The sequence below is a fragment of the Microcaecilia unicolor genome, chromosome 1, assembly GCF_901765095.1.
Source record: "Microcaecilia unicolor chromosome 1, aMicUni1.1, whole genome shotgun sequence".
Lineage (NCBI taxonomy): Eukaryota > Metazoa > Chordata > Amphibia > Gymnophiona > Siphonopidae > Microcaecilia > Microcaecilia unicolor.
The window spans coordinates 135,527,273-135,553,069 of record NC_044031.1 but is presented as its reverse complement, the minus strand read 5'-3'; the positions used below and the strand labels follow the sequence as shown (position 1 = coordinate 135,553,069).

The following is a 25,797-nucleotide window of genomic DNA, read 5'->3' as shown; positions in this document are numbered from 1 at the left end:
CTCTTCCTCAGAGATCCTATGTACTTGTCCCAAGCTCTCTTGAATTCAGATACTGTTTTCATCTCTACTGTGAGGCCATTCCATGACTTCACCACCCTTTCTGTGAAGAAGTATTTCCTCAGATTACTTCTGAGTGTGTCCCCTTCCACCTTCATTGTATGCCCCCCTTGTTCCTAAAAATTCGGCACTGAAATGAAATTCGCCTAAGTGCATTCTATAAAGTATTCCTTAATTTAGGCAAACTTTATAGAATAAGCCTAAATTACTGTGCAGTTTATAGAATATGCTGAGTGCCAGTCCGCACGACTACATTTAGTTGTTGGCAGTTACGCCAAGTAAAAACTGGTGTAAATGCTGACTCTTAAATTAGGTGTGAACTAGGTATATTCTATAACAATATGCATAGTTGTAGAAATGCCCAAGACCTACCCATTCCACGCCCACTTTTCAACTATGAGACTTAGAATATGCTTAGACAGTTCTGTGCGTAAAATCTAATTAGTCAATTAGTGTCAATGATTGCTTGCTAATTAACCTTGTTAACCAATTGGGTTACATGCATTATTATGGAATACACTTCAATTTCCACGTGGACACCTTGGCGCGATATATAGAATCTGGGGTATTATGAATAAATTGCTTTCTTGTCAAAGATTTTTTTTAATAGCACCTGCATATATCAAATTGCAATAATTCAACTGTGAAATCATTTCTGCTTGTAATATGCACAAATTTTATTCTGATACATGTGCTTTAATCTGTCTAAATTGATCTTAGTTGCCACAATGAGTTACCATAGATAAATGTGAATCAATTATCACTCCAGGGCTACAAAGATATGAAGATAAGAGGATTGGCATACTCCCCAGAAAAGGAACATTATCAGGGATATTTTGTTCACTTCCTGACACATGCAAAGGCATGGTGAGTCACCAAGGATGGATAGCGTCTAAAATTTATTAACGGACTCTTTTCAATAAATTTTAGGTGCTGTCCATCCTTGGAGGCTCATTGTGTTTTTTGCACGTGTCTGATTCTTGTACTTTGGATTCCCTGCTTGTTCACTTCCTGCCAATGGTAACTCTTTTCTTCTGAGCTGCACTTTCAGCAATTGCCAGCCTACACCTCTGTCCGCACTGTTTGTGGTTCTTTTTCCCAAGCTGTACTTTTGACAACCCACACTTCCTTTCATGCGGCGTGTTCACAGCAGACTTGTTCAGCACAGAGCGCTCACTTTTTTTTGTTTGTTTTTTCATCATCATTTTCTGCTGGAACTGAGTGTTTTCATCCTCAATACACCTTCTATTTTGGATTGCCTTTTATTTTCTGTTACATCCACAATTCAGCAGGATCTGTTTTGTATTGCTTGTTACTTTTTTGTCACTACTTTTTTCATTATCTTTTATTATGTATTTAAGGAGAATGTTTTATCTGCAACATACAAGCACTTTCAGTCGCCTTTCTCTTTTTGCATCACAATATTAGGGGCTTGTCTTTTGTTCCAGTTGTTTTCTTTTTTTTTTTAAAATTGATTCAGGGCCAAATCTGTCATTTGTTCTTTTCAACTAAAGAAGTATTAGGTGTGAACTGCCATACATTTTTCTATACTGCATTGGTCATGCATGCACAGTCTTTTTAAAGGTATGCCTACTCTAAAATTTTCATATATGCACTAAGGGCCCTGTTTACTAAGGTGCGTTAGTGTTTTTAGTGTGCCTACACTTGGAGCGCGCACTAACCATGTAGGCGCCTATAGGGATATTGTAGTCACATATATGGTTAACACACATTAAAAATGTTAACACGCCTATAAAACTGCTTAGTAAATAGGGCCCTAAGATAGCTTTATTAATACACTTCCTGAGATATTTTGGCTCAGATTCACATTTTGTATGTGCATCACTTCAGTACTGCCCATTTCACCATTATATCTATATAACCCTTTTTTCCCCATCATTTTTGGTAGACCACTTCATTATTTTCATTCAACTGCATAATCTCATTTTTATTTCCGCACCATTAGTTCAGTTTTTTTAATTGTACATTTGCAGCATGGCTTCACTAGTGGCAGGTCGTGTCAGACAAATCTGACTGTCTTCTTCGACTGAGTGACCAAACAGGTGGATGTGGGAGGGGCGCTTGATGTGGTATACTTGGATTTCAGCAAAGCCTTTGACACGGTTCCGCACAGGCGACTGATAAATAAATTGAGTGCCCTCGGTATGGGACCTAGAGTAACGGATTGGGTTAACAATTGGTTGACTGGTAGGAGACAGAAGGTAGTGGTAAATGGAGCTTGCTCTGAAGAAAAGGATGTCATCAGTGGAGTACTGCAGGAATCGGTCCTAGGGCCGGCTCTTTTTAACGTCTTTGTCAGCGATACTGCGGAGGGGCTGTCTGGTAAGGTTTGTCTCTTTGCGGATGATACTAAACTCGGCAACAGGGTGGACACCCTGGAGGATGTGAATGACATGAGGAAGGACCTAGCGAAGCTAGAGAAATGGACCGATATTTGGCAACTAAGGTTTAATCCCAAAAAATGCAGGGTGATGCACTTGGGTCGCAAAAATCCGAGGGAACGGTACAGTATAGGGGGAGTAGTGCTTCAGTGTGCGAAGGAAGAGCGGGACTTGGGGGTGATTGTGTCTGATGACCTTAAAGCTTTCAAACAGGTAAAACCAACGCAATCTTTTTTTCACATTGTAAATTTTTTTTTAGGTTTATTAAAAGCAAGAAGCCTGCAAAAGAATCAGTTGGACCACTAGATGGCTGAGGGGTAAAAAGGGCAGGGAAGACAAAGCCATAGCGGAGAGATTAAATTAATTCTTTGATTCGGTATTCACCAAGGAAGATTTGGGAGATACCAGTGCCAGAAATGGTATTCAAAGCTGACACTTGCCTCACCAATCTATTACATTTCTTTGAAGGGGTGAACAAACATGTGGATAAATGTGGGCCGGTCAATATTGTGTATCTGGATTTTCAAAATGTGTTTGACAAAATACCTCATGAAAGACTCCAGAGGAAATTGGAGAGTCATGGGTAGGAGGTAGTGTCCTATTGTGGATTAAAAACTGGTTGAAGGATAGAAAACAGAGAGTAGGGTTAAATGGTCAGTATTCTCAATGGAGAAGGGTAGATAGTGGGGTTCCCCAGGGGTCTGTGCTGGGACTGCTGCTTTTTAACATATTTATAAATGATCTAGAGATGGGAGTAACTAGTGAGGTAATTAAATTTGCTGATGACACAAAGTTATTCAAAGTTGTTAAATCGCAAAGGGATTGTGAAAAATTACAAGAGGACCTTACAAAACTGGGAGACTGGGCAACTAAATGGCAGATGACATTTAATGTGAGCAAGTGCAAAGTGATGCATGTGGGAAAGAGGAACCCTAATTATAGTATGTAATGCAAGGTTCTACATTAGGTACAGAGAAGGGCGAAAAAAATGATAAAGGGGATGGGACAACTTCCCTATGAGGAAAGGCTAAAGTGGCAAGGGCTCTTCAGCCTGGAGAAGACGGCTGAGGGGACATATGACAGAGGTCTATAAAATAGTGAGTGGAGTGGAATGGGTAGACGTGAATTGATTGTTTACTCTTTCCAGAAATACTGGGACTAGGGGGCACACAATGAGACTACAAAGTAGTAAATTTAAAACGAATCGGAGAAAATGTTTCTTCACTCAACGCGTAATGTAAAGGGGTCCGCTTCCTCCACTCTGGGTTGGGGCCGGCAGCCCGGTTAGGCTCACAGGTTTCCAGAAAAGAACCAGACTGCCATACGGACTTAGGACTAAAGTGCTTTATTCTCAATTCAGTTCCACTCTCAAAATTGAAATGCAGTTCACAAACAGGGTTCAGGCTGGGTCCACAATTCCAGCCAACATTCAGTTCCTTAACAGGTCAGGCCCACTTCCTTTGACTACCTCCCCTCTCCCTCAGAAGAGCTCAGTCAAAGTTCAGCCTGCTGTTCTATACATCCCAATAATTCAACCCTTTCACAAACAGTCTCTTCAAAGGAAACCACTACTTAATGCCCCTGTCCTCTTCACAGCACCCTGGAGGACCCTGTACCAAACAGGGCTGGCAGCTTTCCTCCTACCTCACAGTACCACACCCCTGTGGCCTCTCACACTGCTTTCATGTGCTGGTCAGGGTTACATCTACATTCTCACCCTCCATGGCAGCTTACTCTCTCCCCCCACCCCAGGGAAGCTCCAGTGGCAGGCCTTTTCTGTCCTCCACCTACTCCATGGCAGCTTCTCTCTCACTCAGTTTCCTCTCCCTCCTGGTGGCTGGGAACCACCCAGAAATCTCTCCCCCCTCACAGCTGGAGGGAATTATATACCAGCGATGCAGCTAAGGGACTGAGCTTCACCTCCCCTTCTCCCTCTAGTGGGGCAGGGAGTAACTGGCTCCCCTAGCACTGAGCCACTGCTCCCCCTGCTGGGGTTGGAAATCCGTTCCACCCTTTTGGGGCTACCCTCCTCTCTCCTGCTTGCAAGGGCTTCTGGGAACCGTAGTTCAGGGATTAGCTGCTTCTCTGTGGGGCCCCGCGTGCTAGCTTTGTCACAGTAATTAAACTCTGAAATTCATCGCCAGAGAATTTAGTAAAAGCAGTTAGCTTAGTGGGGTTTTTAAAAGGTTTGAATGGCTTCCTAAAGGAAACTTCCATAGACCATTATTAAAATGGACTTGGAGAAAATCCACTGCTTTTTTCTAGGATAAGCAGCATAAAATGTATTGTACTTTTTTGAGATCTTGCCAGGTACTTGTGACCTGGATTGGCCACTGTTGGAAACAGGATGCTGGGGTTGATGGACCTTCAGTCTGTCCCAGTATGGCAATACTTATGTAAATCAGAATAAGGGTAGGGTAGTGCTTAGCAAATGAGACAAAGAGGCACATTTTCAAAGCACTTAGGCTTACAAAGTTACGTGGAGGGGCATTTTCGAAGAAATGTCTAAGTCAGAATTTGGACATTTTACAAAGACGTCCAAATTCCGAAGCGGAGAAAAAGTTATTTTCGAAAAAGATGGACGTCCATCTTTTGTGTTTGAAAATACCATGGACATCCTATGATTTGTTCGTTTTGTGATTTGGACGTCTTTGATTTTCAGCCATTATAGAAAAAAAAAATGTCCAAGTCTAAAACGTCCAAAGTCAAGCCACTGGGACGTTGGACGAGCCAGCATTTTTAGTAGACTGGTCCCCCTGACATCCCAGGACAGCAGTCGGGCACCCTAGGGGGCACTGTAGTGGACTTCATAAAATGCTCCCAGGTACACAGCTCCCTTACCTTGTGTGCTGAGCCCCCCAAAACCCACTACCCCCAACTGTACTCCACTACCATAGCTCTTATGGGTGAAGGGGTCACCTATATGTGGGTACGGTGGGTTTTGGAGGGCTCACAGTTTCCTGCACAAGTGTAACAGGTAATGGGGGTATGGTCCTGGGTCCACCTGTCTGAAGTCCACTAAACTACTCTAGGGACCTGCATGCTGCTGAGTGTGACATCTGAGGCTGGCATAAAGGCTGGCAAATAATGTTCTTCAACACACTTTTTTGGGGTGGGAGGGGATTAGTGACCACTGGGGGAGTAAGGGGAGGTCATTCCTGATTCCCTCCAGTGGTCGTCTGGTCATTCGGGGCAACTTTTTGTGCTGTATTTGTAATAAAAACAGGTCTAGCTCAAAACGTCTTAAGTTTTAGTCCTGGACGTTTTTCTTTGTTCCATTATGGCTGAAAGATGTCCAGGTCTTAGGATCGCCCAAGTCCCGCCTTGAAGACGCCCCTGATATGCCCCTGATATGCCCCCTTGTGATTTGGACATGCTTCCGATGGACTTTGGAGAAAGACATCCAAAATGAGGTTTCGATTATACCGATTTGGACGTTTCTGTGAGATGGACGTCCAAATGCCGATTTATGTCACTTTTTGGACGTCTATCTCTTTCGAAAATGAGCCTGATAGTAACCTATGGAACTTCGTAAATCTAAATGCTTTGAAAATGAGCCTCAACGTGGAAGAACAAAAGGAGAACACGAGGGAGGATGATTGCAAACTATGTAGCAAGGAAAGGAGCAAAAGGAGGAGGAGAAAACATGAGGCAGCAGGCTGTTTATTGCAGACTAAGCATCGGCTCTGCAGAAGATATTATATCAAGCTTGCGGAAGGGCCTAAATAAAGGCTCTTGTGAGGTTGCTTTTAAAATTCTAAAAAGAGAATGTAGTCCTGAAGGACAATGGTTGACGATTCCAGAGTGATGACGCCGAAGCAAGTATTTCTGATAACATCAAGCCAAATATGATGATGAGAAGGTATAGTTAGGAGATGCTGTTGGGAAGAGCGAAGGGTCCGCTGTGGAGCATGTGGAATTAGGAAATTAGAAAGAAAACTTGGAGACTAGAGTGTAGGACCTGATGAACTGTGGTCAAAGTATTAAAAGTGGATTCAATTAGCCTGACTCGTATGTTTCATTGTGTCTATGTTCTATGATGCAGATGCTGACACATCTTCTTCCATATAAATGCACTAGGCCATTTTCTGGGGACTTTATTTTTCTGGAACCCTCAGTTCAATCTGGCCCATTTTTTTTAACTCAATGTGTCTTCTCTTTGGTTTTCCCCAATCTTTATTTGGTTCTGTTCTATTAAACTTTTAGAGTTATTTTGCCTCAAGATAGACAGACAGATATTCTCAGTTTCTTATGTTTGATTTCATTCCAACAAACTGTTAGGTTGGAAAGAATACAACTATAGACTGAATAGGGTTAGTCAAGAGAAGATCTACCAGAATGGTTCAGGGTGTATACCCTAAGCCCTATGAATTGAGAATCAGCATCTCAAATACCTGGGATGGGAGGTGGGGGAGAAAGAGACTTTCAAATACATCAATGGAATAAATAATGCATATACAGGAAGCAAGGTTCAGTGGAAAGGAAGTCCTTGGTCATGATATCAAAGATGGTAGAATGAGAAGTAATGTGAGGAAGTATTTCACACTTAGACGGTTGGCTGCATAGAACACCATTTCAGGAAGAACAAAACAGTAAGAGTTCAAGAAAACAAGAGGTTTGAAAGGAAGTGAAGGTAAAGCCAGAGATCAAATAGACAGTTGCTACGGGAAAGGATAATGGACTGAACAAAAAGGTCTAGTGGTCTTAATCCACTGTCATATTCTGTTTCTATTTCCTTTCAATGTCAGAGGATACCTCCTTACTTTATCACTGTGGTAAGACATTGCCTGTTGATTGTAAATATATTGTTCCTTGCACAAAGTTTCTTGGAAGAACATAGCCGCAGAATCATTGTTGTTGATCAGTATATCTTCTAGACTATATATATACAGCATCATCGTTTCATTGAGTCACCTTCGCTTTTTCCTTGTGTTATAATATTTTAGTATACACGAGCTCTTTAATTCCCTTTTTTGGCTTAGTGACCTATGTTATATATATTTTTATATCTGGACACCCAAAACTGACCAAATGTGGCCTTCTGAGGAACTTTTATAGTGGAAGGATTATGTTCATACTCCTTTTCCTCTCCTGTTTTAAAATTAAATTCTCCGAGGACAAGCAGGCCTATTTATTCTCACAAGTGTGTGACGCCAACCCACGTCACCCAGTCCATGACTTATGACTAGCATAAGTACAGCTTTGTGGAGCGTGAGACAAGCTTCACCTTGAATGTGCAAGTGCCTTGCCGCCTGCAGTGAGAGCACGGTCACCTCAGTTCTTTTTCTACTTCAGTGAGGAGAGGGTGTGGTTTTTTTTACTGTCTCCTCAGTTTGCTTGGTCCAAAGAGCTTTGTTTGTGCCTTTTGGTGAATTTTTTCATCCTTTGTGTTCTTGCTTTTGGAACCCCCAGTTTTGCCCAGTTTTAAGTTTCCTTTCTTTTCTGTTGTCATCCAGCTGTTTCTAGGCCTTGATTTTGGCTGGGTTTTTCCCTTCCTTTTTTCGGTGCCTTGCTTCTTTTTCAGGCAGCACCATCGCTTAAATTAATTTAGCCAAGAAGTTTTTCCTTCCATGCCCGTGAAGGTTTCCAGTGGCTTTAATTGCTGTATCTGGTGCAATCGGACGATTGGAACCCAGTTCGGTTCCTCGACATTGGCATCAGCATCAAGGTCAGAGGTGTCGGCATCAATGTCGAGCATCGCACCAGCATTGGGAGCTTCAGTAAGCAAAGCTACTGCTAGACCCTGGGATACTGGGAGCAGTTTGTATATAGTTTCAGGTTAATCTGAGTTATGTCCTCACCATTGCAAGGCCCAATTCACCAATGTTTGTTGTTTTCGGTGAGCCTGGATGCTAGGGATTCCCCACTTGTGAGAATAAATAGGCCTGCTTGTCCTCAGAGAAAGCGAAGATACTTACCTGTAGCAGGTATTCTCTGAGAACAGCAGGCCTTATATTCTCACAATCCCTCCCATCTCCCCTTGGAGTTGTCTCTTTTCTTATTTTTACCTTTCTGCTGTATTATATAACTGAGGAGACTGCGCTCTCACTGCAGGTGAGAAGGTGCTTGCGCTTGAGCGGTGCAGCCTGTCTCACGCTCCACAAAGCTGTACTTATGCTACTCATAAGTCCCAGACTGGGCATTGCAGGTCGGCATCACTCACTTGTGAGAATATACCAAGTGAAATCAAATTCAAATATCATCACCGTGAAAAGCAGACTGCGGAGTACCTCAAGGATCACCATTATCACCGATCCTTTTCAACCTAATGATGACTCCACTAGCCAAGTCCTTATCCAACCAAGGTCTCAACCCATTCTTCTAATCAGTCGATGTTACAATATATATTCCTTACAAACATGACCTGACAGAAATCACCAATGAAATCAAACTCAGCTTGAACATCATGGACTCATGGGCAAATGCATTTCAACTAAAACTCAATACAGAAAAAACACACTGTCTTATCCTCTCATCCCAATACAATACGTACATATCCACAAATATAAACACCCCGGACTACACCCTCCCCAACTCAGATAGCCTGAAAATCCTCGGCGTTACAATCGACCATAACCTTACACTTGAGAGCCAAGTGAAATCTACAACTAAGAAAATGTTCCACTCAGTGTGGAAACTCAAACACATGAAACCATTCTTCCCAAGGGAAACATTTCGTAACTTGATACAATCAATGGTACTAAGCCATGTAGACTACTGCAATGGAATCTATGCGGGATGCAAAGAACAAATCATAAAGAAACTTCAGACCGCTCAAAACACGGAAGCCAGGCTCATATTTGGAAAAACGCGATTCAAAAGCGCCAAACCCCTCCGAGAAAAATTGCACTGGCTCCCAATCAAGGAACGTACTGTTTTCAAAATCTGCACCCTGGTTCATAAAATTATCTACGGCAAAGCCCTGGGATACATGACCGACCTCATAGATCTACCATCCAGAAATACAATCGGATCAACATGAACATACCTAAATCTCCACTACCCAAACTGCAAAGGTCTCAAATACAAATCAACTTATGCATCCAGCTTCTCCTACATAAGCACACAACTGTGGAACACACTACCAAAAGCCGTGAAAATAACGTATGACCACCTAAACTTCCGGAAATGACTAAAAACCAACCTGTTCAAAAAGGCACACCCTACTGATCCAACATAAATGCCTGAACCCTGCAACACAACGAAACCAAAGCTTATAATGGTCACTACCTAACTCTTTCTCTCTATGATTCCCTAACGTGTCTGTAACACATGAACCTTATTCGACCACAACATCATTTTGTATTTGTTTCTCTACCAGAGTTGGCATACGCCTCACGGTACTATGTAAGCCACATTGAACCTGCAAATAGATGGGAAAATGTGGGATACAAATGTAACAAATAAGACCTGCTATAGGTAAGTATCTTTGCTGTTTGGATCCTTTCATATCTTTTGGTTGTGAAATACCAGAAAGCATTGATGTCCGAAACGTTTGTGCCTGGATCCTTTAATGATTGTCAAACCTGGAGTTGAGATCACTGGACTAGTTACAATGAGAACAAAGGTTACAGTATCACAGTTTCAGCATAAGAGCTGCAAAGAACTCTGCATATGGATTTGAGATCATTTCATATTGTGCGGGGTTCCATGATGATTTTGTTGAGGCTTGGAATCCTGAATGGAAAAGTATGAATCATATGATGTGTACATTTAAAGTTATAGAATCCAAGGACAGTAGTAAATGTTCACTAAACTGTACTGAAAATCTAAGTAGCAAGTTAAGTCAGCTGATTAACATAATCTTATTGTGCTTTTTTTTTAAAAAGCAAATGTAAAATATCATATGTGCAGTTTATCAGTTAACTTCTTTAATTAGCTGTCTTCCCTTTCATTTTTTCAGGTTGATAAAACAAAGGAGGTCTCCGTCTCCCCAAAAGTGATGCCCAGAGAGGGGATCTTACCTGATGGTGGAGAGTACAAGCCCCCTTCTGACACAGTGAAAAGCAGAGATTATTACTCCGACTTCCTGCTCACCCTGGCAGTGCCCTCTGCAGTGGCACTGGTGCTTTTTATAATTCTTGGTTACATCATGTGCTGCCGAAGGGAAGGAATGTGAGTACCTTTGAACACTGAGAAATGACTGGAGCATTTCCATGGGCCACAGCACTCAGGAACACATTAAAACCATACACATGCTAAAGGCAGGGATCATTAGAAGTCTTCCCTCAGGGAGAAATTTTACTAAACCCTTATTAAAAATGGCAACTAGACTTTGAATAAAAGAATTATGCTACCTAGGTGTATTCTTTAAATATGGGGTAAATGTCTGTAAGAGAAAAAAATAAGTAAATTAGGAAGAAAATGTGGGAGGTTCATTGTAAGTGAAATGGATTATAGTTGGAATGGATTATAGTTGCTAATGGCTATCTGCATGAGTGGGAAAGCTGGTCTTCCGGGCCATGAAACTTGAGGAACTCTTTTGATATTTTAGTGGAAATAATAAAAAATTGAATTTGTCATAACAAGATAAGAATTACATGTAAAATAAAGAACAACAAAATCTCTTAAATTTCAATTTAAACAAGACCCAGTCAAGACATTAAATTAGTATATCTTGGCAAGACGCTAGCAGTAGAGTCAAGGCTATGGATGGGTTGAAAGCAGCACACAACAATTCCATCTTTTACATGGATCCTGATTTCATTGTTCCATAGACTTTATTTTAGCCTGAAGCTTGCTTATTAATGTGCATTTCCATTTTCTATGTCTTATCTCTTGTCATCCACCTCATCTCTCTCTTTATGCACTCTCATCTGGGCCTTGCCATGAACCATCATGGTAAGAGCAGCCGTCCTGCATTTACTGTTAATAGTGACAGCATTCTCACAGACTTCGGTTCACCACCTAGCTTTAATGTTCCAAGCTGTCAATGCTATTAATTCATAAATTTTGTTTTATTTCTAGGGAAAAGAGAAACATGCAAACATCAGAGTAAGTGTCTCCTCTCCTGTTATTTTCATCATCATTTTAATTTTCTGTCTTGTTTCTTTTTTATTTTTTTGCTTAATAACTTGCCATGCTTCATACACATGTCTCCTGCTCTTTTTCATTCATCTCAGTTCATGGTTTAATTTATGTACATGACAGCTGCTGCTAGTGTAAGGAGGTTTAACCCAGGTAGCAAATTTAAATAATAAGGGTTTAAAAGAAAGGCCAAGTGTAGGGCAGTCTATGAGCATTAAGCCATGTCCCAGTCTCCACATGACTATAAATGACCTCTTCTGGCCCATCTGCTTGCTTAGGAGATCATTTACTAATAGTACATGGAAATGCTGTTAATGTGTATTATTTGCTGCAGGGCCAATTGTATAAAAATGGGCCCTGAGGCAAATTGCACACGTTACTCTTAATTTTTTAATTTAAGAAGGAACTTCAATGAGCTGATAACTACCTTGCAACTGAATCACATAAACTGACAATCCACCCTGTCTCTCATTAGTACATAAATACAGGACAAGGACAGCATTAGTTGGGTAGACACGTAGCAGAGTACACCTCAACTCAGAGCTGGTAATTTCTAGTGATTTGTTTCCCAAATGGAATGACTTTAATATATATCACCCTCATTGCACTAGTTCAAAGGTTCAACCAGTTTTCCTTGTATATGCACCAATGACAGATTTTTGTTGTTGTATTTTTTGAAGGAAATCTGTTTTTTATTTTATTTAAATTTTTTTTAATAATAGCATTATAGTGGGTAGGAAAGAGGGTGTATATTTCAGCCTCTACATTTCCATTTGAATGTAGCATCCAGCTAGTGCACCACAGCGCTATTCAGAAATCTACCAAAGATCTCCGTGACATGTCTAAGAACCGAGAAATAGCTTGGCCGCTCTCCACCCTGCCCGTGTTTCACCCTGTGACTGGTGAGATTGTAACGCCACTTCACCCCGACAGCTATGACAATACCAGCATGCCGTTAATGCAGACACAGCAGTGAGTATCTTCTTCGATTCTGTATATGTGCTGGCACAATCATAACTGCATAAGGTAGCTTACCCTGCAGTCTGTGCTAATTTACCTTAGCTGGTTCATTGTTCCACACAGTGTGAAGGGCCCAATTGTTGACAGAAAATATTTAGCATAATTATTATTGTATCTGTTTATTTTTAATAAAAATATATTGTCCACTTTTTAAAAGAGAGTTTATCCAAGGCAGGATACAATGTTGTAAATGAAACAGAACATCAGAAAAGTCTATACAGTCCCTGCCTCTTGTTTTTTCTTTCTCTTTTTAACATGTTATAAACTGCTGTGCTATGTACAGTATATAAGCTAATGACAGTATATCAAGCTCATGTAATACATAAATATAGGATAAAACAGGGCTCGACAAAGTTTCTTAGGATCTAGAAGCCAGACTTGAACAACTAGAATTTTTATTTATGCACATTTATAAATTGCTCAGCAAGTTATTTATAAAACTGGTACTCCTGGGGGAATTATGCATTATTGTGCCATGCAGATTTTACGCAGAATTCCCAACCTCCACAAACTGCGCAGAATTCCATGTAGTCTGCTGCTGCAATGCCTCGCGGCACAGATACTTTGTTTCTGGCTGTATCCCTCCCTCCCTGCACACATATCACTTCAGCAAGTTAAGAAGAGCTGCCCAGCTGCACATTGGGCTACTTCCACCTTCTCTGCCACTTTGTTGCCTGGCAACTCCTTCTTGCACTGGAATGTTATGTATGTAGGGAGGGGGGGGGTGTATGCCATGGGGGGGGGGGGCAGCAAGGTGGATGGTGTAGTCTGTGCTAAGGGAGGAGGATGGCTCGGGGTTGGAAGAAATTGGATGTGTGTGTCATGAGTGGGGGGATTGGAGGAAGGGTGTGTGTGTGTGTCATGAGTGGGGGGATTGGAGGAAGGGTGTGTGTGTGTGTCATGAGTGGGGGGATTGGAGGAAGGGTGTGTGTGTGTGTCATGAGTGGGGGGATTGGAGGAAGGGTGTGTGTGTGTGTCATGAGTGGGGGGATTGGAGGAAGGGGGTGTGTGTGTGTCATGAGTGGGGGGATTGGAGGAAGGGTGTGTGTGTGTGTGTGTGTGTGTGTGTGTGTGTGTCCGTGTCCTTGGTGGCAAGGGGGCTAGAGAAAAGTGGATGGTGTGTGTGTCTTTCTTTCTCCTCACCGCCCCTTCATGACCAGCTATCCCTACCACCCTATCCCCTGAGGCTGGCCTTCAGCTTGCTGCTCCCATTTCCATGACACATTCACCCCTTTGCCCCCAATCCCTCCATGGCACATGATTCACCCCCTTTAGTCTGCCTAAGCATATTCTATAAGTGGCATCTAGATTTAGGCGTGGTATATAGAATACGCTTAGTCAGTATCTCCAATTACCTGTTACTGGCCAAATCTAAAGGTCTCTACTCTATTCTCATCCTCCTTGACCTATCTGCTGCTTTTGATACTGTTGATCACACCTTACTCCTTGATACATTATCCTCTCTTGGATTCCGGGGCCCTGTTCTTTCCTGGTTCTCTTCCTATCTCTCCCAACGTACTCTTAGCATATACTCTGGTGGTTCCTCCTCCACATCTATCCCGCTAACAGTCGGTGTACCCCAAGGATCTGTCCTAGGATCTCTCCTCTTCTCCATCTATACCTCTTCCCTTGGTGCTCTGATCTCATCCCAAGGCTTTCAATACCACCTTTACGCTGATGATACCCAGATCTACCTCTCTGCACCGGATATCTCAGCTGAAATCCAGACCAAAGTATCGGCCTGCCTGTCTGACATCGTTGCCTGGATGTCTCGCCGCCACCTGAAACTAAACATGACCAAAACCGAGCTTCTCCTCTTTCCCCCTAAACCTGCCTCTCCTCTCCCCCTGTTCTCTATTTCGGTAGATAACACTCTCATCCTCCCTGTCCCGTCTGCGCGCAACCTTGGAGTCATCTTTGACTCCGCTCTCTCCTTCTCTGCTCATATTCAGCAGATTGCCAAAACCTGTCGTTTCTTTCTCTATAATATTAACAAAATTCGCCCTTTCCTCTCCGAGGACGCTACCAAAACCCTTACCCACACCCTTATCACCTCTCGCCTAGACTACTGCAATTTGCTTCTCGCTGGTCTCCTGCTCAGCCATCTATCTCCTCTTCAATCTGTCCAAAACTCTGCTGCGTGTCTTATATTCCACCAGAGTCACTATACTCATGTTAGCCCTCTCCACGTTAGCTTCACTGGCTCCCTATCCGCTTCCGCATATGGTTCAAACTTCTCCTTTTGACCTACAAGTGCATCCACTCCGCAGCTCCTCAGTACCCTTCCGCTCTCATCTCTCCCTACACTCCTCCCCCGTGAACTCCGTTCGCTGGGTAAATGTCTCCTGTCGTCCCCCTTCTCCCCACTTCTAACTCCCGGCTCCGTTCCTTCTATCTCGCTGCTCCCTATGCCTGGAATAGACTCCCTGAGCCAGTACATCAGGCTCAGTCTCTGGCTGTCTTCAAGTCTAGGCTTGAAGCCCACCTCTTTGCTACTGCTTTCGACTCCTAACCATGACTTTCTTACTAAACACCCTCACTTATCACCCCCACCACTGCAGTTTCCCCACCCCTAGCTGTCTGTTCGTTTGTCCAATTTAGATTGTAAGCTCTGTTGAGCAGGGACTGTCTTTTCATGTTAATTTGTACAGCGCTGCGTAAGTCTAGTAGCGCTATAGAAATGTTTAATAGTAGTAGTAGTATCCTAGCGCCTAAAACTATGCATATTTATTTATTTATTTACACCAATGAAAACGTGGCATAAATCCCAGCAGGTAGATTTAGGCACAGAGGGCCATATTTTATAACAATGCATGCAAATTTGGAATGCCCATGAAACACCCATTTCCATGCCCATAACCATGCACCTTTTTGCCTGCGTGCATTAAAATTTAAGACGCAGTGATTTACAGAATACGCTTAGTGAATATGCATGTACATTCTAATTATTGCCAATTCTCATTATTGCTAGTTAAGTCCTGTTAATAACACTGATTGTCTTGTTAAGACAATTAAGTTACGCACATTGTTATAGAATATGCTTGGATTTCGGCGCAGAACGCTAGGCGCGCTATATAGAATCTGGAGGAAAGGGTGTAATTTTATAAAAGGATGACTAGGTGAAAAGTCCAGAAAGTGGCCTATTATAAGCCTGTTTTGTAAAGGCAACATAGGTACCTGTTTGCCTTTATAACATAATCTCCCAGATCAAGACCCTGTAGCACAGTGTTTCTCAACTTCTTCAAGTCAGATGCCCCTTAAGTCAAACATAAAACATAAGAGTAACCATACTGGATCATACCAATGGTCCATTTAGCCCAGTATCCTGTTCTCCAAACAGTGGCCAAGCCAGATCACAAGTACCTGGTAGAAACCCAATTAGCAGCAACATTCCATGCTACCAATTCTGGGGCAAGCAGTTGCTTCCCCATATCTGTTTCAATAGCAGAATATGGACTTTTCCTCCAGGAATTTGTCCAAACCTTTTTTTAAACCCAGATATGCTAACTGCTGCTACCACATCCTCTGGCAGAGTTCCAGAGCTTAACTATTTGTTGAATGAAAAAATATTTCCTCCTATTTGTTTTAAAAGTATTTCCATGCAACTTCCTTGAGTGTCCCCTAGTCTTTGTACTTTTGAAACAAGTAAAAAATTGATTCACTTCTACACCACTCAGGATTTTGTAGACTTCATATCTCCCCTCATCAGTCTTTTTTCCAAGCTAAAAAGCCTTAACCTCTGTAGCCTTTCCTCATACGAGAGGAGTTCCATCCCTTTTATCATTTTGGTCACTCTGCTTTGAAGCTTTTCTAATTCTGCTATATCTTTTTTGAGATACAGCGACCAGAACTGAACACAATACTCAAGGTACGGTCGCACCATGGAGTAATACTAAGGCATTATAGTATTTTCGGTCTTATTCACCATCCCTTTCCTAATAATTCCTAGCATCCTGTTTACTCTTTTGGCCGCTGCACATTGAGAGAAGATTTCAATTATCTACAACACCTTGATCTTTTTCTTGAGTGCTGACCCCCAAGGTGGACCCTAGCATCAGGTAACTATGATTTGGATTATCCTTTCCAATGTACATCATCTTGCATTTTTCCTCATTAAATTTCTTCAGCCATTTGGATACCCAGTCTTCCTGCAGTATTTCACAGTCTGCACCTTGAATAGTTTTGTATCATCTGCAAATTTAATCACCTCACTCGTCATTCCAATTTCCATATCATTTATAAATGTTAAGTAGCACCGGTCCCAATACAGATCCCTGTGGCACTCCACTGTTCACCCTCCTCCATTGACAGAAATGACCATTTAACCCTACCTTCTGTCCAATAACCAATTCCTAATCCACAACAGAAACAAATTTCAACCAAATACCCATCAGAGTGGACTAACACGGCTACCACACTCCTCTACTAACCAAATACCCATAAGCTTTGATCAGCAGAGATTTTGAAATGGACATTGCAGAAACTGACATAATCACAAAATAGATAATAAATTTATTTTTTCTTGGTTTGTTGCTTTGTTGTTTCTTGCTTTGTTGTCATTTTAGTTTTCTAATTGCTTTGGTCTGAGCTAGAGGTCAACTGAAACGGCTTTTATCAGTGTAATTCGAATCTGAAACTGTCAGAAGCTTTTTAAGAGAAACAGAAAATGTAGCAGAAACTCATCACCTATTGTTTGGTTGTGTGAATATGAACCAGTGAGGGCCACTAGAGATTGTCAGAGCATGCAGTATGCATCCCTCTGCTATACCCCCAGTATCCAAGCCAGAATATAGATAATTTAAATAATGAAAGACCGTATTTCACCTCCAAGCGAAATAGCCTCCGCACATATGTCTGTTCATAGGCCCTGCCTCCCTCCCCCCTTCTATATGGTCTTCCAGTTTAGACTGGAAACCATGCAGATTTTGGGGGTCTGTAAGCAAACGTAGACATACAGGTCCTGTGCTGCTACTGTTGCCACCAGTACTGCTGCCTTCATATTTAGACAAGTGGGGAAGGAATAAGTAGTTGAGAGAGAGAAGGGGAGGGGAGTGCAGGCTTCCTAGTTTGGTTTCATCATCCTCCAGGGTCACATGAATTTTTAAGTGTTGAAATGGGGTCTTACTAGATAAAAGTTTGGAAAGCCCTGCTTTAACTGATAAACCAAGCCACTAATAAGCATATCTTACAAAGGATACCTGGTCAAAATAGCCCCTAAACAAAATAGCCTGACAATAAAGCCCCAAACAAAAATGCTCCTGACATAATAGCCCCCAACATAACAGCCACTGTCAAAATGGCCTGTCCACAATGTAGCCCCTGCCAGAATATGGCCTCTGACAAAGTAACCCGAACAGTACCAGACAGGTGGAGAACTTACCTTTTGACACACTGCAAGAAGATCTGCCTGAATTTACTTGTAGAGGATCCCTGTATTTGAGGAGAATTGATCACCAGCCAACCCCAGAAGTCTTGTGTCTGTATTGTCTCTGCAACGTCCCGCCTATGTGGTAACAGGAAGTAGCAATACAGATAAGAGTTCTGGGTTCAGCTGGTGATAAGTTTTCCTCAAATACAGGAAGTCTGCTGAAGTCTTTGCTTTGAGCTAAAGTTTTTAATATTAAATTTTTAGGTAATAACGATAAAGCTAGTTTTACATTAAGAGTTCTAACAGTCTATTGGGTAAATGCCTTTGTTAAGATAAACAGACTGTGTTGGAACTCTTAACTAATACTAGTTTTATTGCTATTACCTACAATACCGACAAGCTCATTGTCTGTAGCCACAGTTGTCTGAGGAAATAAAACCTTAGAAAGTGAACTAAGCATTGTGGTTGCATATGTGAGCAATAAGGCTTACATTTTCAGTAGTGTAATTAAATATCAGAACTATATTTCTCATGATATCATCCTTGATTAATACAATTTCCTCGCTACTGATTTCCCTCACATTTGTTGGGGTCAATTGTGTTTTCCTGGTGTGTTCGTACATCGCTTTGGCTCTACAGATCAAGGCAATTGATAAGCTTAAAAAAAATTCATAGATGCTAATTTGTAGGTTAACACATGTTAAGTTGATTTGGCGTGCACTACATTTAAGGAGCTTTAAAAAAAAAACTGAATGCGCACTAATAAATACACATCTCTGGTACACCCCAATCTGTGAACCTATCCAACCAGAAGCCTTGGTTTAATCTGATTGCCTACCATTCAACTATCAGTCTTCAAAGCAGCGTACTATAAAATATATATTCCTTTTAAAAACAGTGCTATAATGATAAAGAATTTAAAACAATTGTATTATAACTCATCATAATAATTGAATCCCAACAAACCCCAAAATAAACACTTTTTTTTGCTAATAATCTTACCTTGCCAAACATGATAAGGTTGGCGAGACTATGAAAATGATGACACTATTGATTTTTTTTAAATTAGCATAAGTACATAAGTAATGCCACACAGGGAAAAGACCAAGGGTCCATCGAGCCCAGCATCCTCTCCACGACAGCAGCCAATCCAGGCCAAGGGCACCTGGCAAGCTTCCCAAACGTACAAACATTCTATACATGTTATTCCTGGAATTGTGGATTTTTCCCAAGTCCATTTAGTAGCGGTTTATGGACTTGTCCTTTAGGAAACTGTCTAACCCCTTTTTAAATTCTGCCAAGCTAACCGCCTTCACCACGTTCTCCGGCAACAAATTCCAGAGTTTAATTACGCGTTGGGTGAAGAAAACTTTTCTCCGATTTGTTTTAAATTTACTACACTGTAGTTTCATCGCATGCCCCCTAGTCCTAGTATTTTTGGAAAGCGTGAACAGACGCTTCACATTCAACTGTTCCACTCCACTCATTATTTTATATACCTCTATCATGTCTCCCCTCAGCCGTCTCTTCTCCAAGCTGAAAAGCCCTAGCCTCCTTAGTCTTTCTTCATAGGGAAGTCGTCCCATCCCTGCTATCATTTTAGTCGCCCTTCGCTGCACCTTTTCCAATTCCACTATATCTTTCTTGAGATGCGGTGACCAGAATCAAACACAATACTCAGGTGCGGTCGCACCATGGAGCGATATAACGGCATTATAACATCCTCACACCTGTTTTCCATACCTTTCCTAATAATACCCAACATTCTATTCGCTTTCCTAGCCGAAGCAGCACACTGAGCAGAAGGTTTCAGTGTATTATCGACGACGACACCCAGATCACTTTCTTGGTCCGTAACTTCTAATGTGGAACCTTACATGACGTAGCTATAATTCAGGTTCTTTTTTCCCACATGCATCACCTTGCACTTGCTCACATTAAACGTCATCTGCCATCTATCCGCCCAGTCTCCCAGTCTCTTAAGGTCCTTCTGTTAATTTTCACAATCCTGTCACGAGTTAACGACTTCGAATAACTTTGTGTCATCAGCAAATTTAATTACCTCGCTAGTTACTCCCATCTCTAAATCATTTATATATATATTAAAAAGCAGCGGTCCTAGCACAGACCCCTGAGGAACCCCACTAACTACCCTTCTCCATTGTGAATACTGCCCATTTAACCCCACTCTCTGTTTCCTATCCTTCAACCAGGTTTTAATCCACAATAGGACTTTTCCTCCTATCCCATGACTCTCCAATTTCCTCTGTAGCCTTTCATGAGGTACCTTGTCAAACGCCTTTTGAAAATCCAGATATACAATATCAACTGGCTCCCCTTTGTCCACATGTTTGTTTACTCCTTCAAAGAATTGAAGTAAATTGGTCAGGCAAGATTTCCCCACACAAAAGCCGTGCTGACTCGGTCTTAGTAATCCATGTCCTCGGATGTGCTCTGTAATTTTGTTTTTAATAATAGCCTCTACCATTTTCCCCGGCACTGATGTCAGACTCACCGGTCTATAATTTCCTGGATCTCCCCTGGAATCTTTTTTAAAAATGGGCGTTACATTGGCCACCTTCCAATCTTCCGATACCACGCTCGATTTTAAGGATAAATTGCATATCACTAGCAGTAGCTCCGCAAGCTCATTTTAAAGTTCTATCAGTACTCTAGGATGAATACCATCCGGTCCAGGAGATTTGCTACTCTTCAGTTTGCTGAACTGCCCCATTACGTCCTCCAGGTTTACTGTGAAGTCAGTAAGTTTCTCCGACTCGTCCGCTTGAAGTATCATTTCCGACACCGGTATCCCACCCAAATTTTCCTCGGTGAAGACCGAAGCAAGGAATTCATTCAATCTCTCCGCTACGTCTTTGTCTTCCTTGATCGCCCCCTTTTACCCCTTGGTCATCCAGAGGCCCAACCGATTCTTTTGCCAGCTTCCTGCTTTTAATATACCGAAAAAATTTTTTACTACGTTTTTTGCCTCTAATGCTATCTTTTTTTCATAATCTCTCTTGGCCTTCTTTATCTGCGCCTTGCATGTTGATGGAAGAATAGTTTCCTTAAACAGCAGAACAGATCATGAATACCAGTTGGTAGCTATAGAAGTTTATTTATATACTAATAAATAAGGCCCGTTTCTGACACAAATGAAACGGGCACTAGCAAGGTTTTCCTCGGAGTGTGTATGTTTGAGAGACTGTGTGTGAGAGTGACTGTGGGAGAGAGAATGAATGTGCGAGTGTGTGTGTGTGACAGAGAGAGAGTGAGACTGGGTGCGAGTGTGTCTGTGAGAGAGAGACTGTGTGTGTGAGAATGAGAGTGTGTGCCATGGGCCCCCCTCCCAGTTCCAGGGTCCCCCCTCCCTCCCTCCGAGTTCCAGGGCCGTCCCCCTCCCTTCCAGTTCCAGGGTCGTCCCCTCCCTCCAAGTTCCAGGGTCGTCCTCCCCTCCCTCCCTCTGAGCTCCATGGTCATCCCCTCCCTCCCTCTCTCCGAGTTCCAGGGTCATCCCCTCCCTCCGAATTCCAGGGTTGTCCCCTCCCTCTGAGTTCCAGGGGACTGAGTTTCAGGGTCCCCCTCCCTCCCTCCCAGTTCCAGGGTCGTTGTCCCTCCCTTCCTCACTACCTCCCTTCCAGTTCCAGCACCCCTCTCTCCGAATTTTAGAAGTCATCTTCACTTATCAAGTCGGGGTTACGGCGGCCATCAGCAGCGGTAAAAGGCGTGCAGGCTCGGCCCTTCTCTCTCTCTTGGCTGTGGTCCCGCCCTCATTTCTTGTTTCCGCAAGGCTGATCAGCCAATCAGAGTTTTGCTTTCATCAGTCAAGACCATGTTATAACCTATATTATCATTTTACAGGAATTTACCACACCAGACTAGGATTCCACAACAGCAAACTACAGGTCAGTATAATTGCAAAAGGGCAAAATCCATTAATATTGTATTTGTTAAAGAGACCACAATTAATTTAATTAGGAATTATTATGCCACTTTTACAAGGTGCCAGCCCAAAGTTAAAGTATTGCATATATAATAAAAAATCGTGAATATAAATCATAACAGATAATACCACACAAATAACTAATGCAAACTATATAAAACATAATTTGCAGTTAAAAGTAGCATAACCTTGATCATAAGATCCAAATATTGCCTAAATAGAGCAATAAAGTCTTTAAAGTCTAGCATCTTTTATTGCATGAAATATAAGTAAATTTAGGGGTCCTTTTACTAAACTGTGTAAGCATTAATGCATGCTTACTGCAGCAAAAAAAAAAATGCCTTACCTCAAGGCACGCTCAGGTGTCTCGCAGTAATTTTTGCATGTGTGCGTTACCCATGTGCTAAAAAATGAAATGTATTTTTTTAGTGCTGGAGGTGGGTCTGAGGGCAGAGAGTGGTTCTGTGCTAATTGGTTAGCACAGCTACATTGCCGCATGCTAACCGATTAGCGCGTGAGCCCATACTGCCTATATAATGGGTGGTGGTAGGGGCTCATGCGTAAATGGCCATGTGCTAATGGAAAAATTAGTATGTGGCCATTAAAAGCAAAAATGGTAAAAATGGCCTTAGCATGCAAGAATGACTCGAATGAGGATGTGTTATGGCCACTTTTTACCGCAGTTTGGTAAGAGAGCCCCTTAATGTTATAAATTGCCAGACAATATGTAAAAGATTTTCTTGCTCTGCTCAGACAATTCAAGGGACCATTACCATGATGTGATCCCAAACTAGGGGTCCTTTTACTAAGCTACGGTAAAAAGTGGCCTGCAGTAGTGTGGGCGTGTGTTTTTAGTGCGTGCTGGGTGATTTTTTACCGAGGCTGGGAAAAAAAGGCTTTTTTTTTTTAATGGGGCAGTAAATTGTCATGCGCTAAAATTAAAAATAGTGCGTGACTCTTTACTGCCTGAGCCATTACCGCCACCCATTGACCTAGTGGTAAGGGCTCATGTGCTACACATGTGGTACTCAAGCAGCACACGCCAATGTGGACGTGCTGCCAGTTACCTGTGGGAACACCCCCCTCCCCCTTTGGAACAAAATAAAAAAATATTTTCTACTGTGGGAAATAGCGTGCGGCAACTTTGAAATTACCACTGGGTGGCTGCGCTGCCTGGGCAGTAGTGTCGATTTGGCATGCCCTACCGCCTCTTTGTAAAAAGGCCCCTAGGTTACCCAGCTTGGAAACAAAAATGCTACTCATTAAAGAAGGTTTACGCTGGCTTGGAGCTTACATTAGACATATGTTTGGTGTTTTTCATTCAAAATTCTTCCTCTTTATTATTGCTTTCGGGAACTAAAGGAGAATTTCGTATGACAACATTTCAGAGATTTGAGGCAAGTATAAAGTAGTTGGTTTGTGTATTGTGATTGTGGAAGGACCAAACAGCATTACATTTGTGGAGTAAGAAAAACTGGTTTATGTGCTTACACTTTTGGACTTTATGAGGTCTGCAGGCACAGTCGGTAAGCATAAACTTGTAATCCATATAGGGACATCAGAATCTAAAGTCAGATAGAAAAAAAAAATATTCAGCTACTGTCTAGGAAAATTGAGTTTCAAGCTGTCTGCACTGACACAACCACATTTCTGCAGTCTGCAGTAATGCAGTTCAAGGAGAACTTAAATATATGTTTACAACAATGAAGTCTAATTCTCAACTCAGAAAGCTTCTGTCCTGCTCTCATTACTCAGATTCTCCAAATCAATGATGTGCTAGATGGGGCTTCTAGGAACCCCTTGATTTAAAAAAAAAAAAAAAAAAAAAAGGTTATGAAAACGTATGACATTGGGTGATTGGAACACAACTAGAGAAAACTCCTTGATAAGTTTTTGACAGTGGCGTAGCCAGACATGACATTTTGGGTGGGCCCAGAGCTAATATGGGTGGGCACCATGGGGTTGATATTCAACTGCTGGCAGGCTATGCAGTTAAAGCCTGCTTCCAGTGCTGAACCAGGAAATTCAATGTTGCGCCCTATCCGGCAATCGGCATTGAATTTCTGGTTTTATTTTTGGCCGCTGGAACTTAAAATGGTTATTCAGCGCTAAATGGTTAAGGTCCTATCTTTAGATAGGACTGCTATTTATGCAGTACTATTTAACTGCTTAACTCAGCACTGACCATCAGCACTAACTGGCTATAACAGGCGACATAGCCAGTTAGCCGCTATGTGCTAGCCGCAAATATTTAGCGGAGATTACTGGCTTTCTTCCGCTGAATATTCGCGGTTAGCCAGTTAAATGATATTTAAGTGGTCAGTGGATGTTGCTGACTAGTTAAATAGCACTGAATATTGGGGGGTATGTATATATAAATTGGGGGGGGGGGGGGGTGGTATGTATATATAAATAATGCCTTAGAATGCTCTTGATGGTTATCTAAGTAAACAGTCTGCCCAACAGCTGTCCTGCATCAACATAAATAGAGAAGAACAACAACCAAGGAGAAGTGCCAACCAAGGGATATTTATGAAAAATATCAAAAACAAAGGTCAACTAAAATGATATTTATTTATTTATTGCATTTGTATCCCACATTTTCCCACCTTTTTGCAGGCTCAATGTGGCTTACAATGTATTGTTCTTGGTGGTATATAGATTAGAAAATAGACACTTGGTGTTACATAGAGACCTTGAGTATCATAGTAGAAGTTTAAAACAAGCTGTCTCGTTCTTGGTGGTGTATATAGATTAGAAAATAGACATTTAGTGTTACATAAAGACCTTGAGTATCATAGTAGAAGTTTAAAACAAGCAGATATTATGAAAACAATTCTGAATATGAGTAGGAGGAGATGTGTACAATTACATTTGTTGATCTTTGTGGTATGCCTTGTTAAAGCGATGGGTCTTCAGAAATTTACGAAAGTTAGTTAGTTCGTATATCGTTTTTAGGTTGCGCGGCCATGCGTTCCATAGCTGGGTACTCAGGTAGGAAAAGTTTGCTGCATGCATTGTCTTGTATTTTAGACCTTTACAGCTGGGGAAATGAAGATTAAGGAATATGTGGGATGATCTTTTGGCATTCCTGGTCGGTAAGTCTATAAGGTCTGGCATGTAGGCTGGGGCATCTCCGTGGATGATTTTATGAACTAAGGTACATATCTTGAACGTGATGCATTCTTTAAGTGGGAGCCAATGTAACTTTTCACATATTTTGTTTTACCGAATATGAGTCTGACTGCGGTGTTCTGGTCTGTCTGAAGTTTCTTGATTATTTGCTCTTTACAGCCAGCATAGAGTGCGTTGCAGTAATCTAGGTGACTGAGCACCATTGATTGTACCAGGTTGCTGAAAATGGTTCTTGGGAAGAAAGTTCTTACTCTTTTTAATTTCCACATTGAATGGAACATCTTCTTGGTTGTGTTTTTCGCGTGGTTCTCCAGTGTTAGATGTCGATCAATAGTAACTCCAAGAATTTTCAGGGTGTCCGAAATTGGAAGGGACAGGTTTGTTGTGTTTATGGTGGTGAATATACAGTCCATAGGATCTATTTAAAAAAAAAAAAGTATCAAGACTCGATGCAGTCCTGTGTTTTGGTGCATGGGGCATCTGCCTCAGGAGTCTCAACTTCAGTCGGACGTGTAAGTCCTTTGTACTGTTAAAGGGCAGATATGAATACAACACAATCAAACAGCCACCCACACTATTAGGCTGTGATAGCAACATGACAACAGCTACAGCTGAGGACCTGACCTCTTGATACCATTTTTATAGATCCTTATAAACTGTGTGTCATTTTAGTTAACCTTTGTTTTTGATATTTTTAATAAAAATCCCTTGGTTGGCACTTCCTTGGTTGTTCCCCTTTTTGTTTTGTTGTTCTTCTCTATTTGGTTTTGCAAAAGGGTTATGTTGGCTTTTTATTGTTTTGTTTTTTCTGCATCAGCATAAACCACATACTGTCACACTGTCAA

The 25,797-nt window shown here is 41.8% G+C and overlaps 1 protein-coding gene across 1 annotated transcript in view; it reads left to right on the top strand.

Annotated features, from left to right (window-relative positions):
• Window positions 1-25,797, top strand: part of LOC115460098 (epsilon-sarcoglycan-like) — a 59,402-nt gene that overhangs the window by 20,959 nt on the left and 12,646 nt on the right. The window contains exons 3-6 of the mRNA XM_030189942.1: window positions 10,363-10,574; window positions 11,427-11,453; window positions 12,270-12,458; window positions 21,736-21,779. Of these exons, the coding sequence (XP_030045802.1) occupies window positions 10,363-10,574; window positions 11,427-11,453; window positions 12,270-12,458; window positions 21,736-21,779 (472 nt within the window). The remainder of the gene's footprint in view (window positions 1-10,362; window positions 10,575-11,426; window positions 11,454-12,269; window positions 12,459-21,735; window positions 21,780-25,797) is intronic.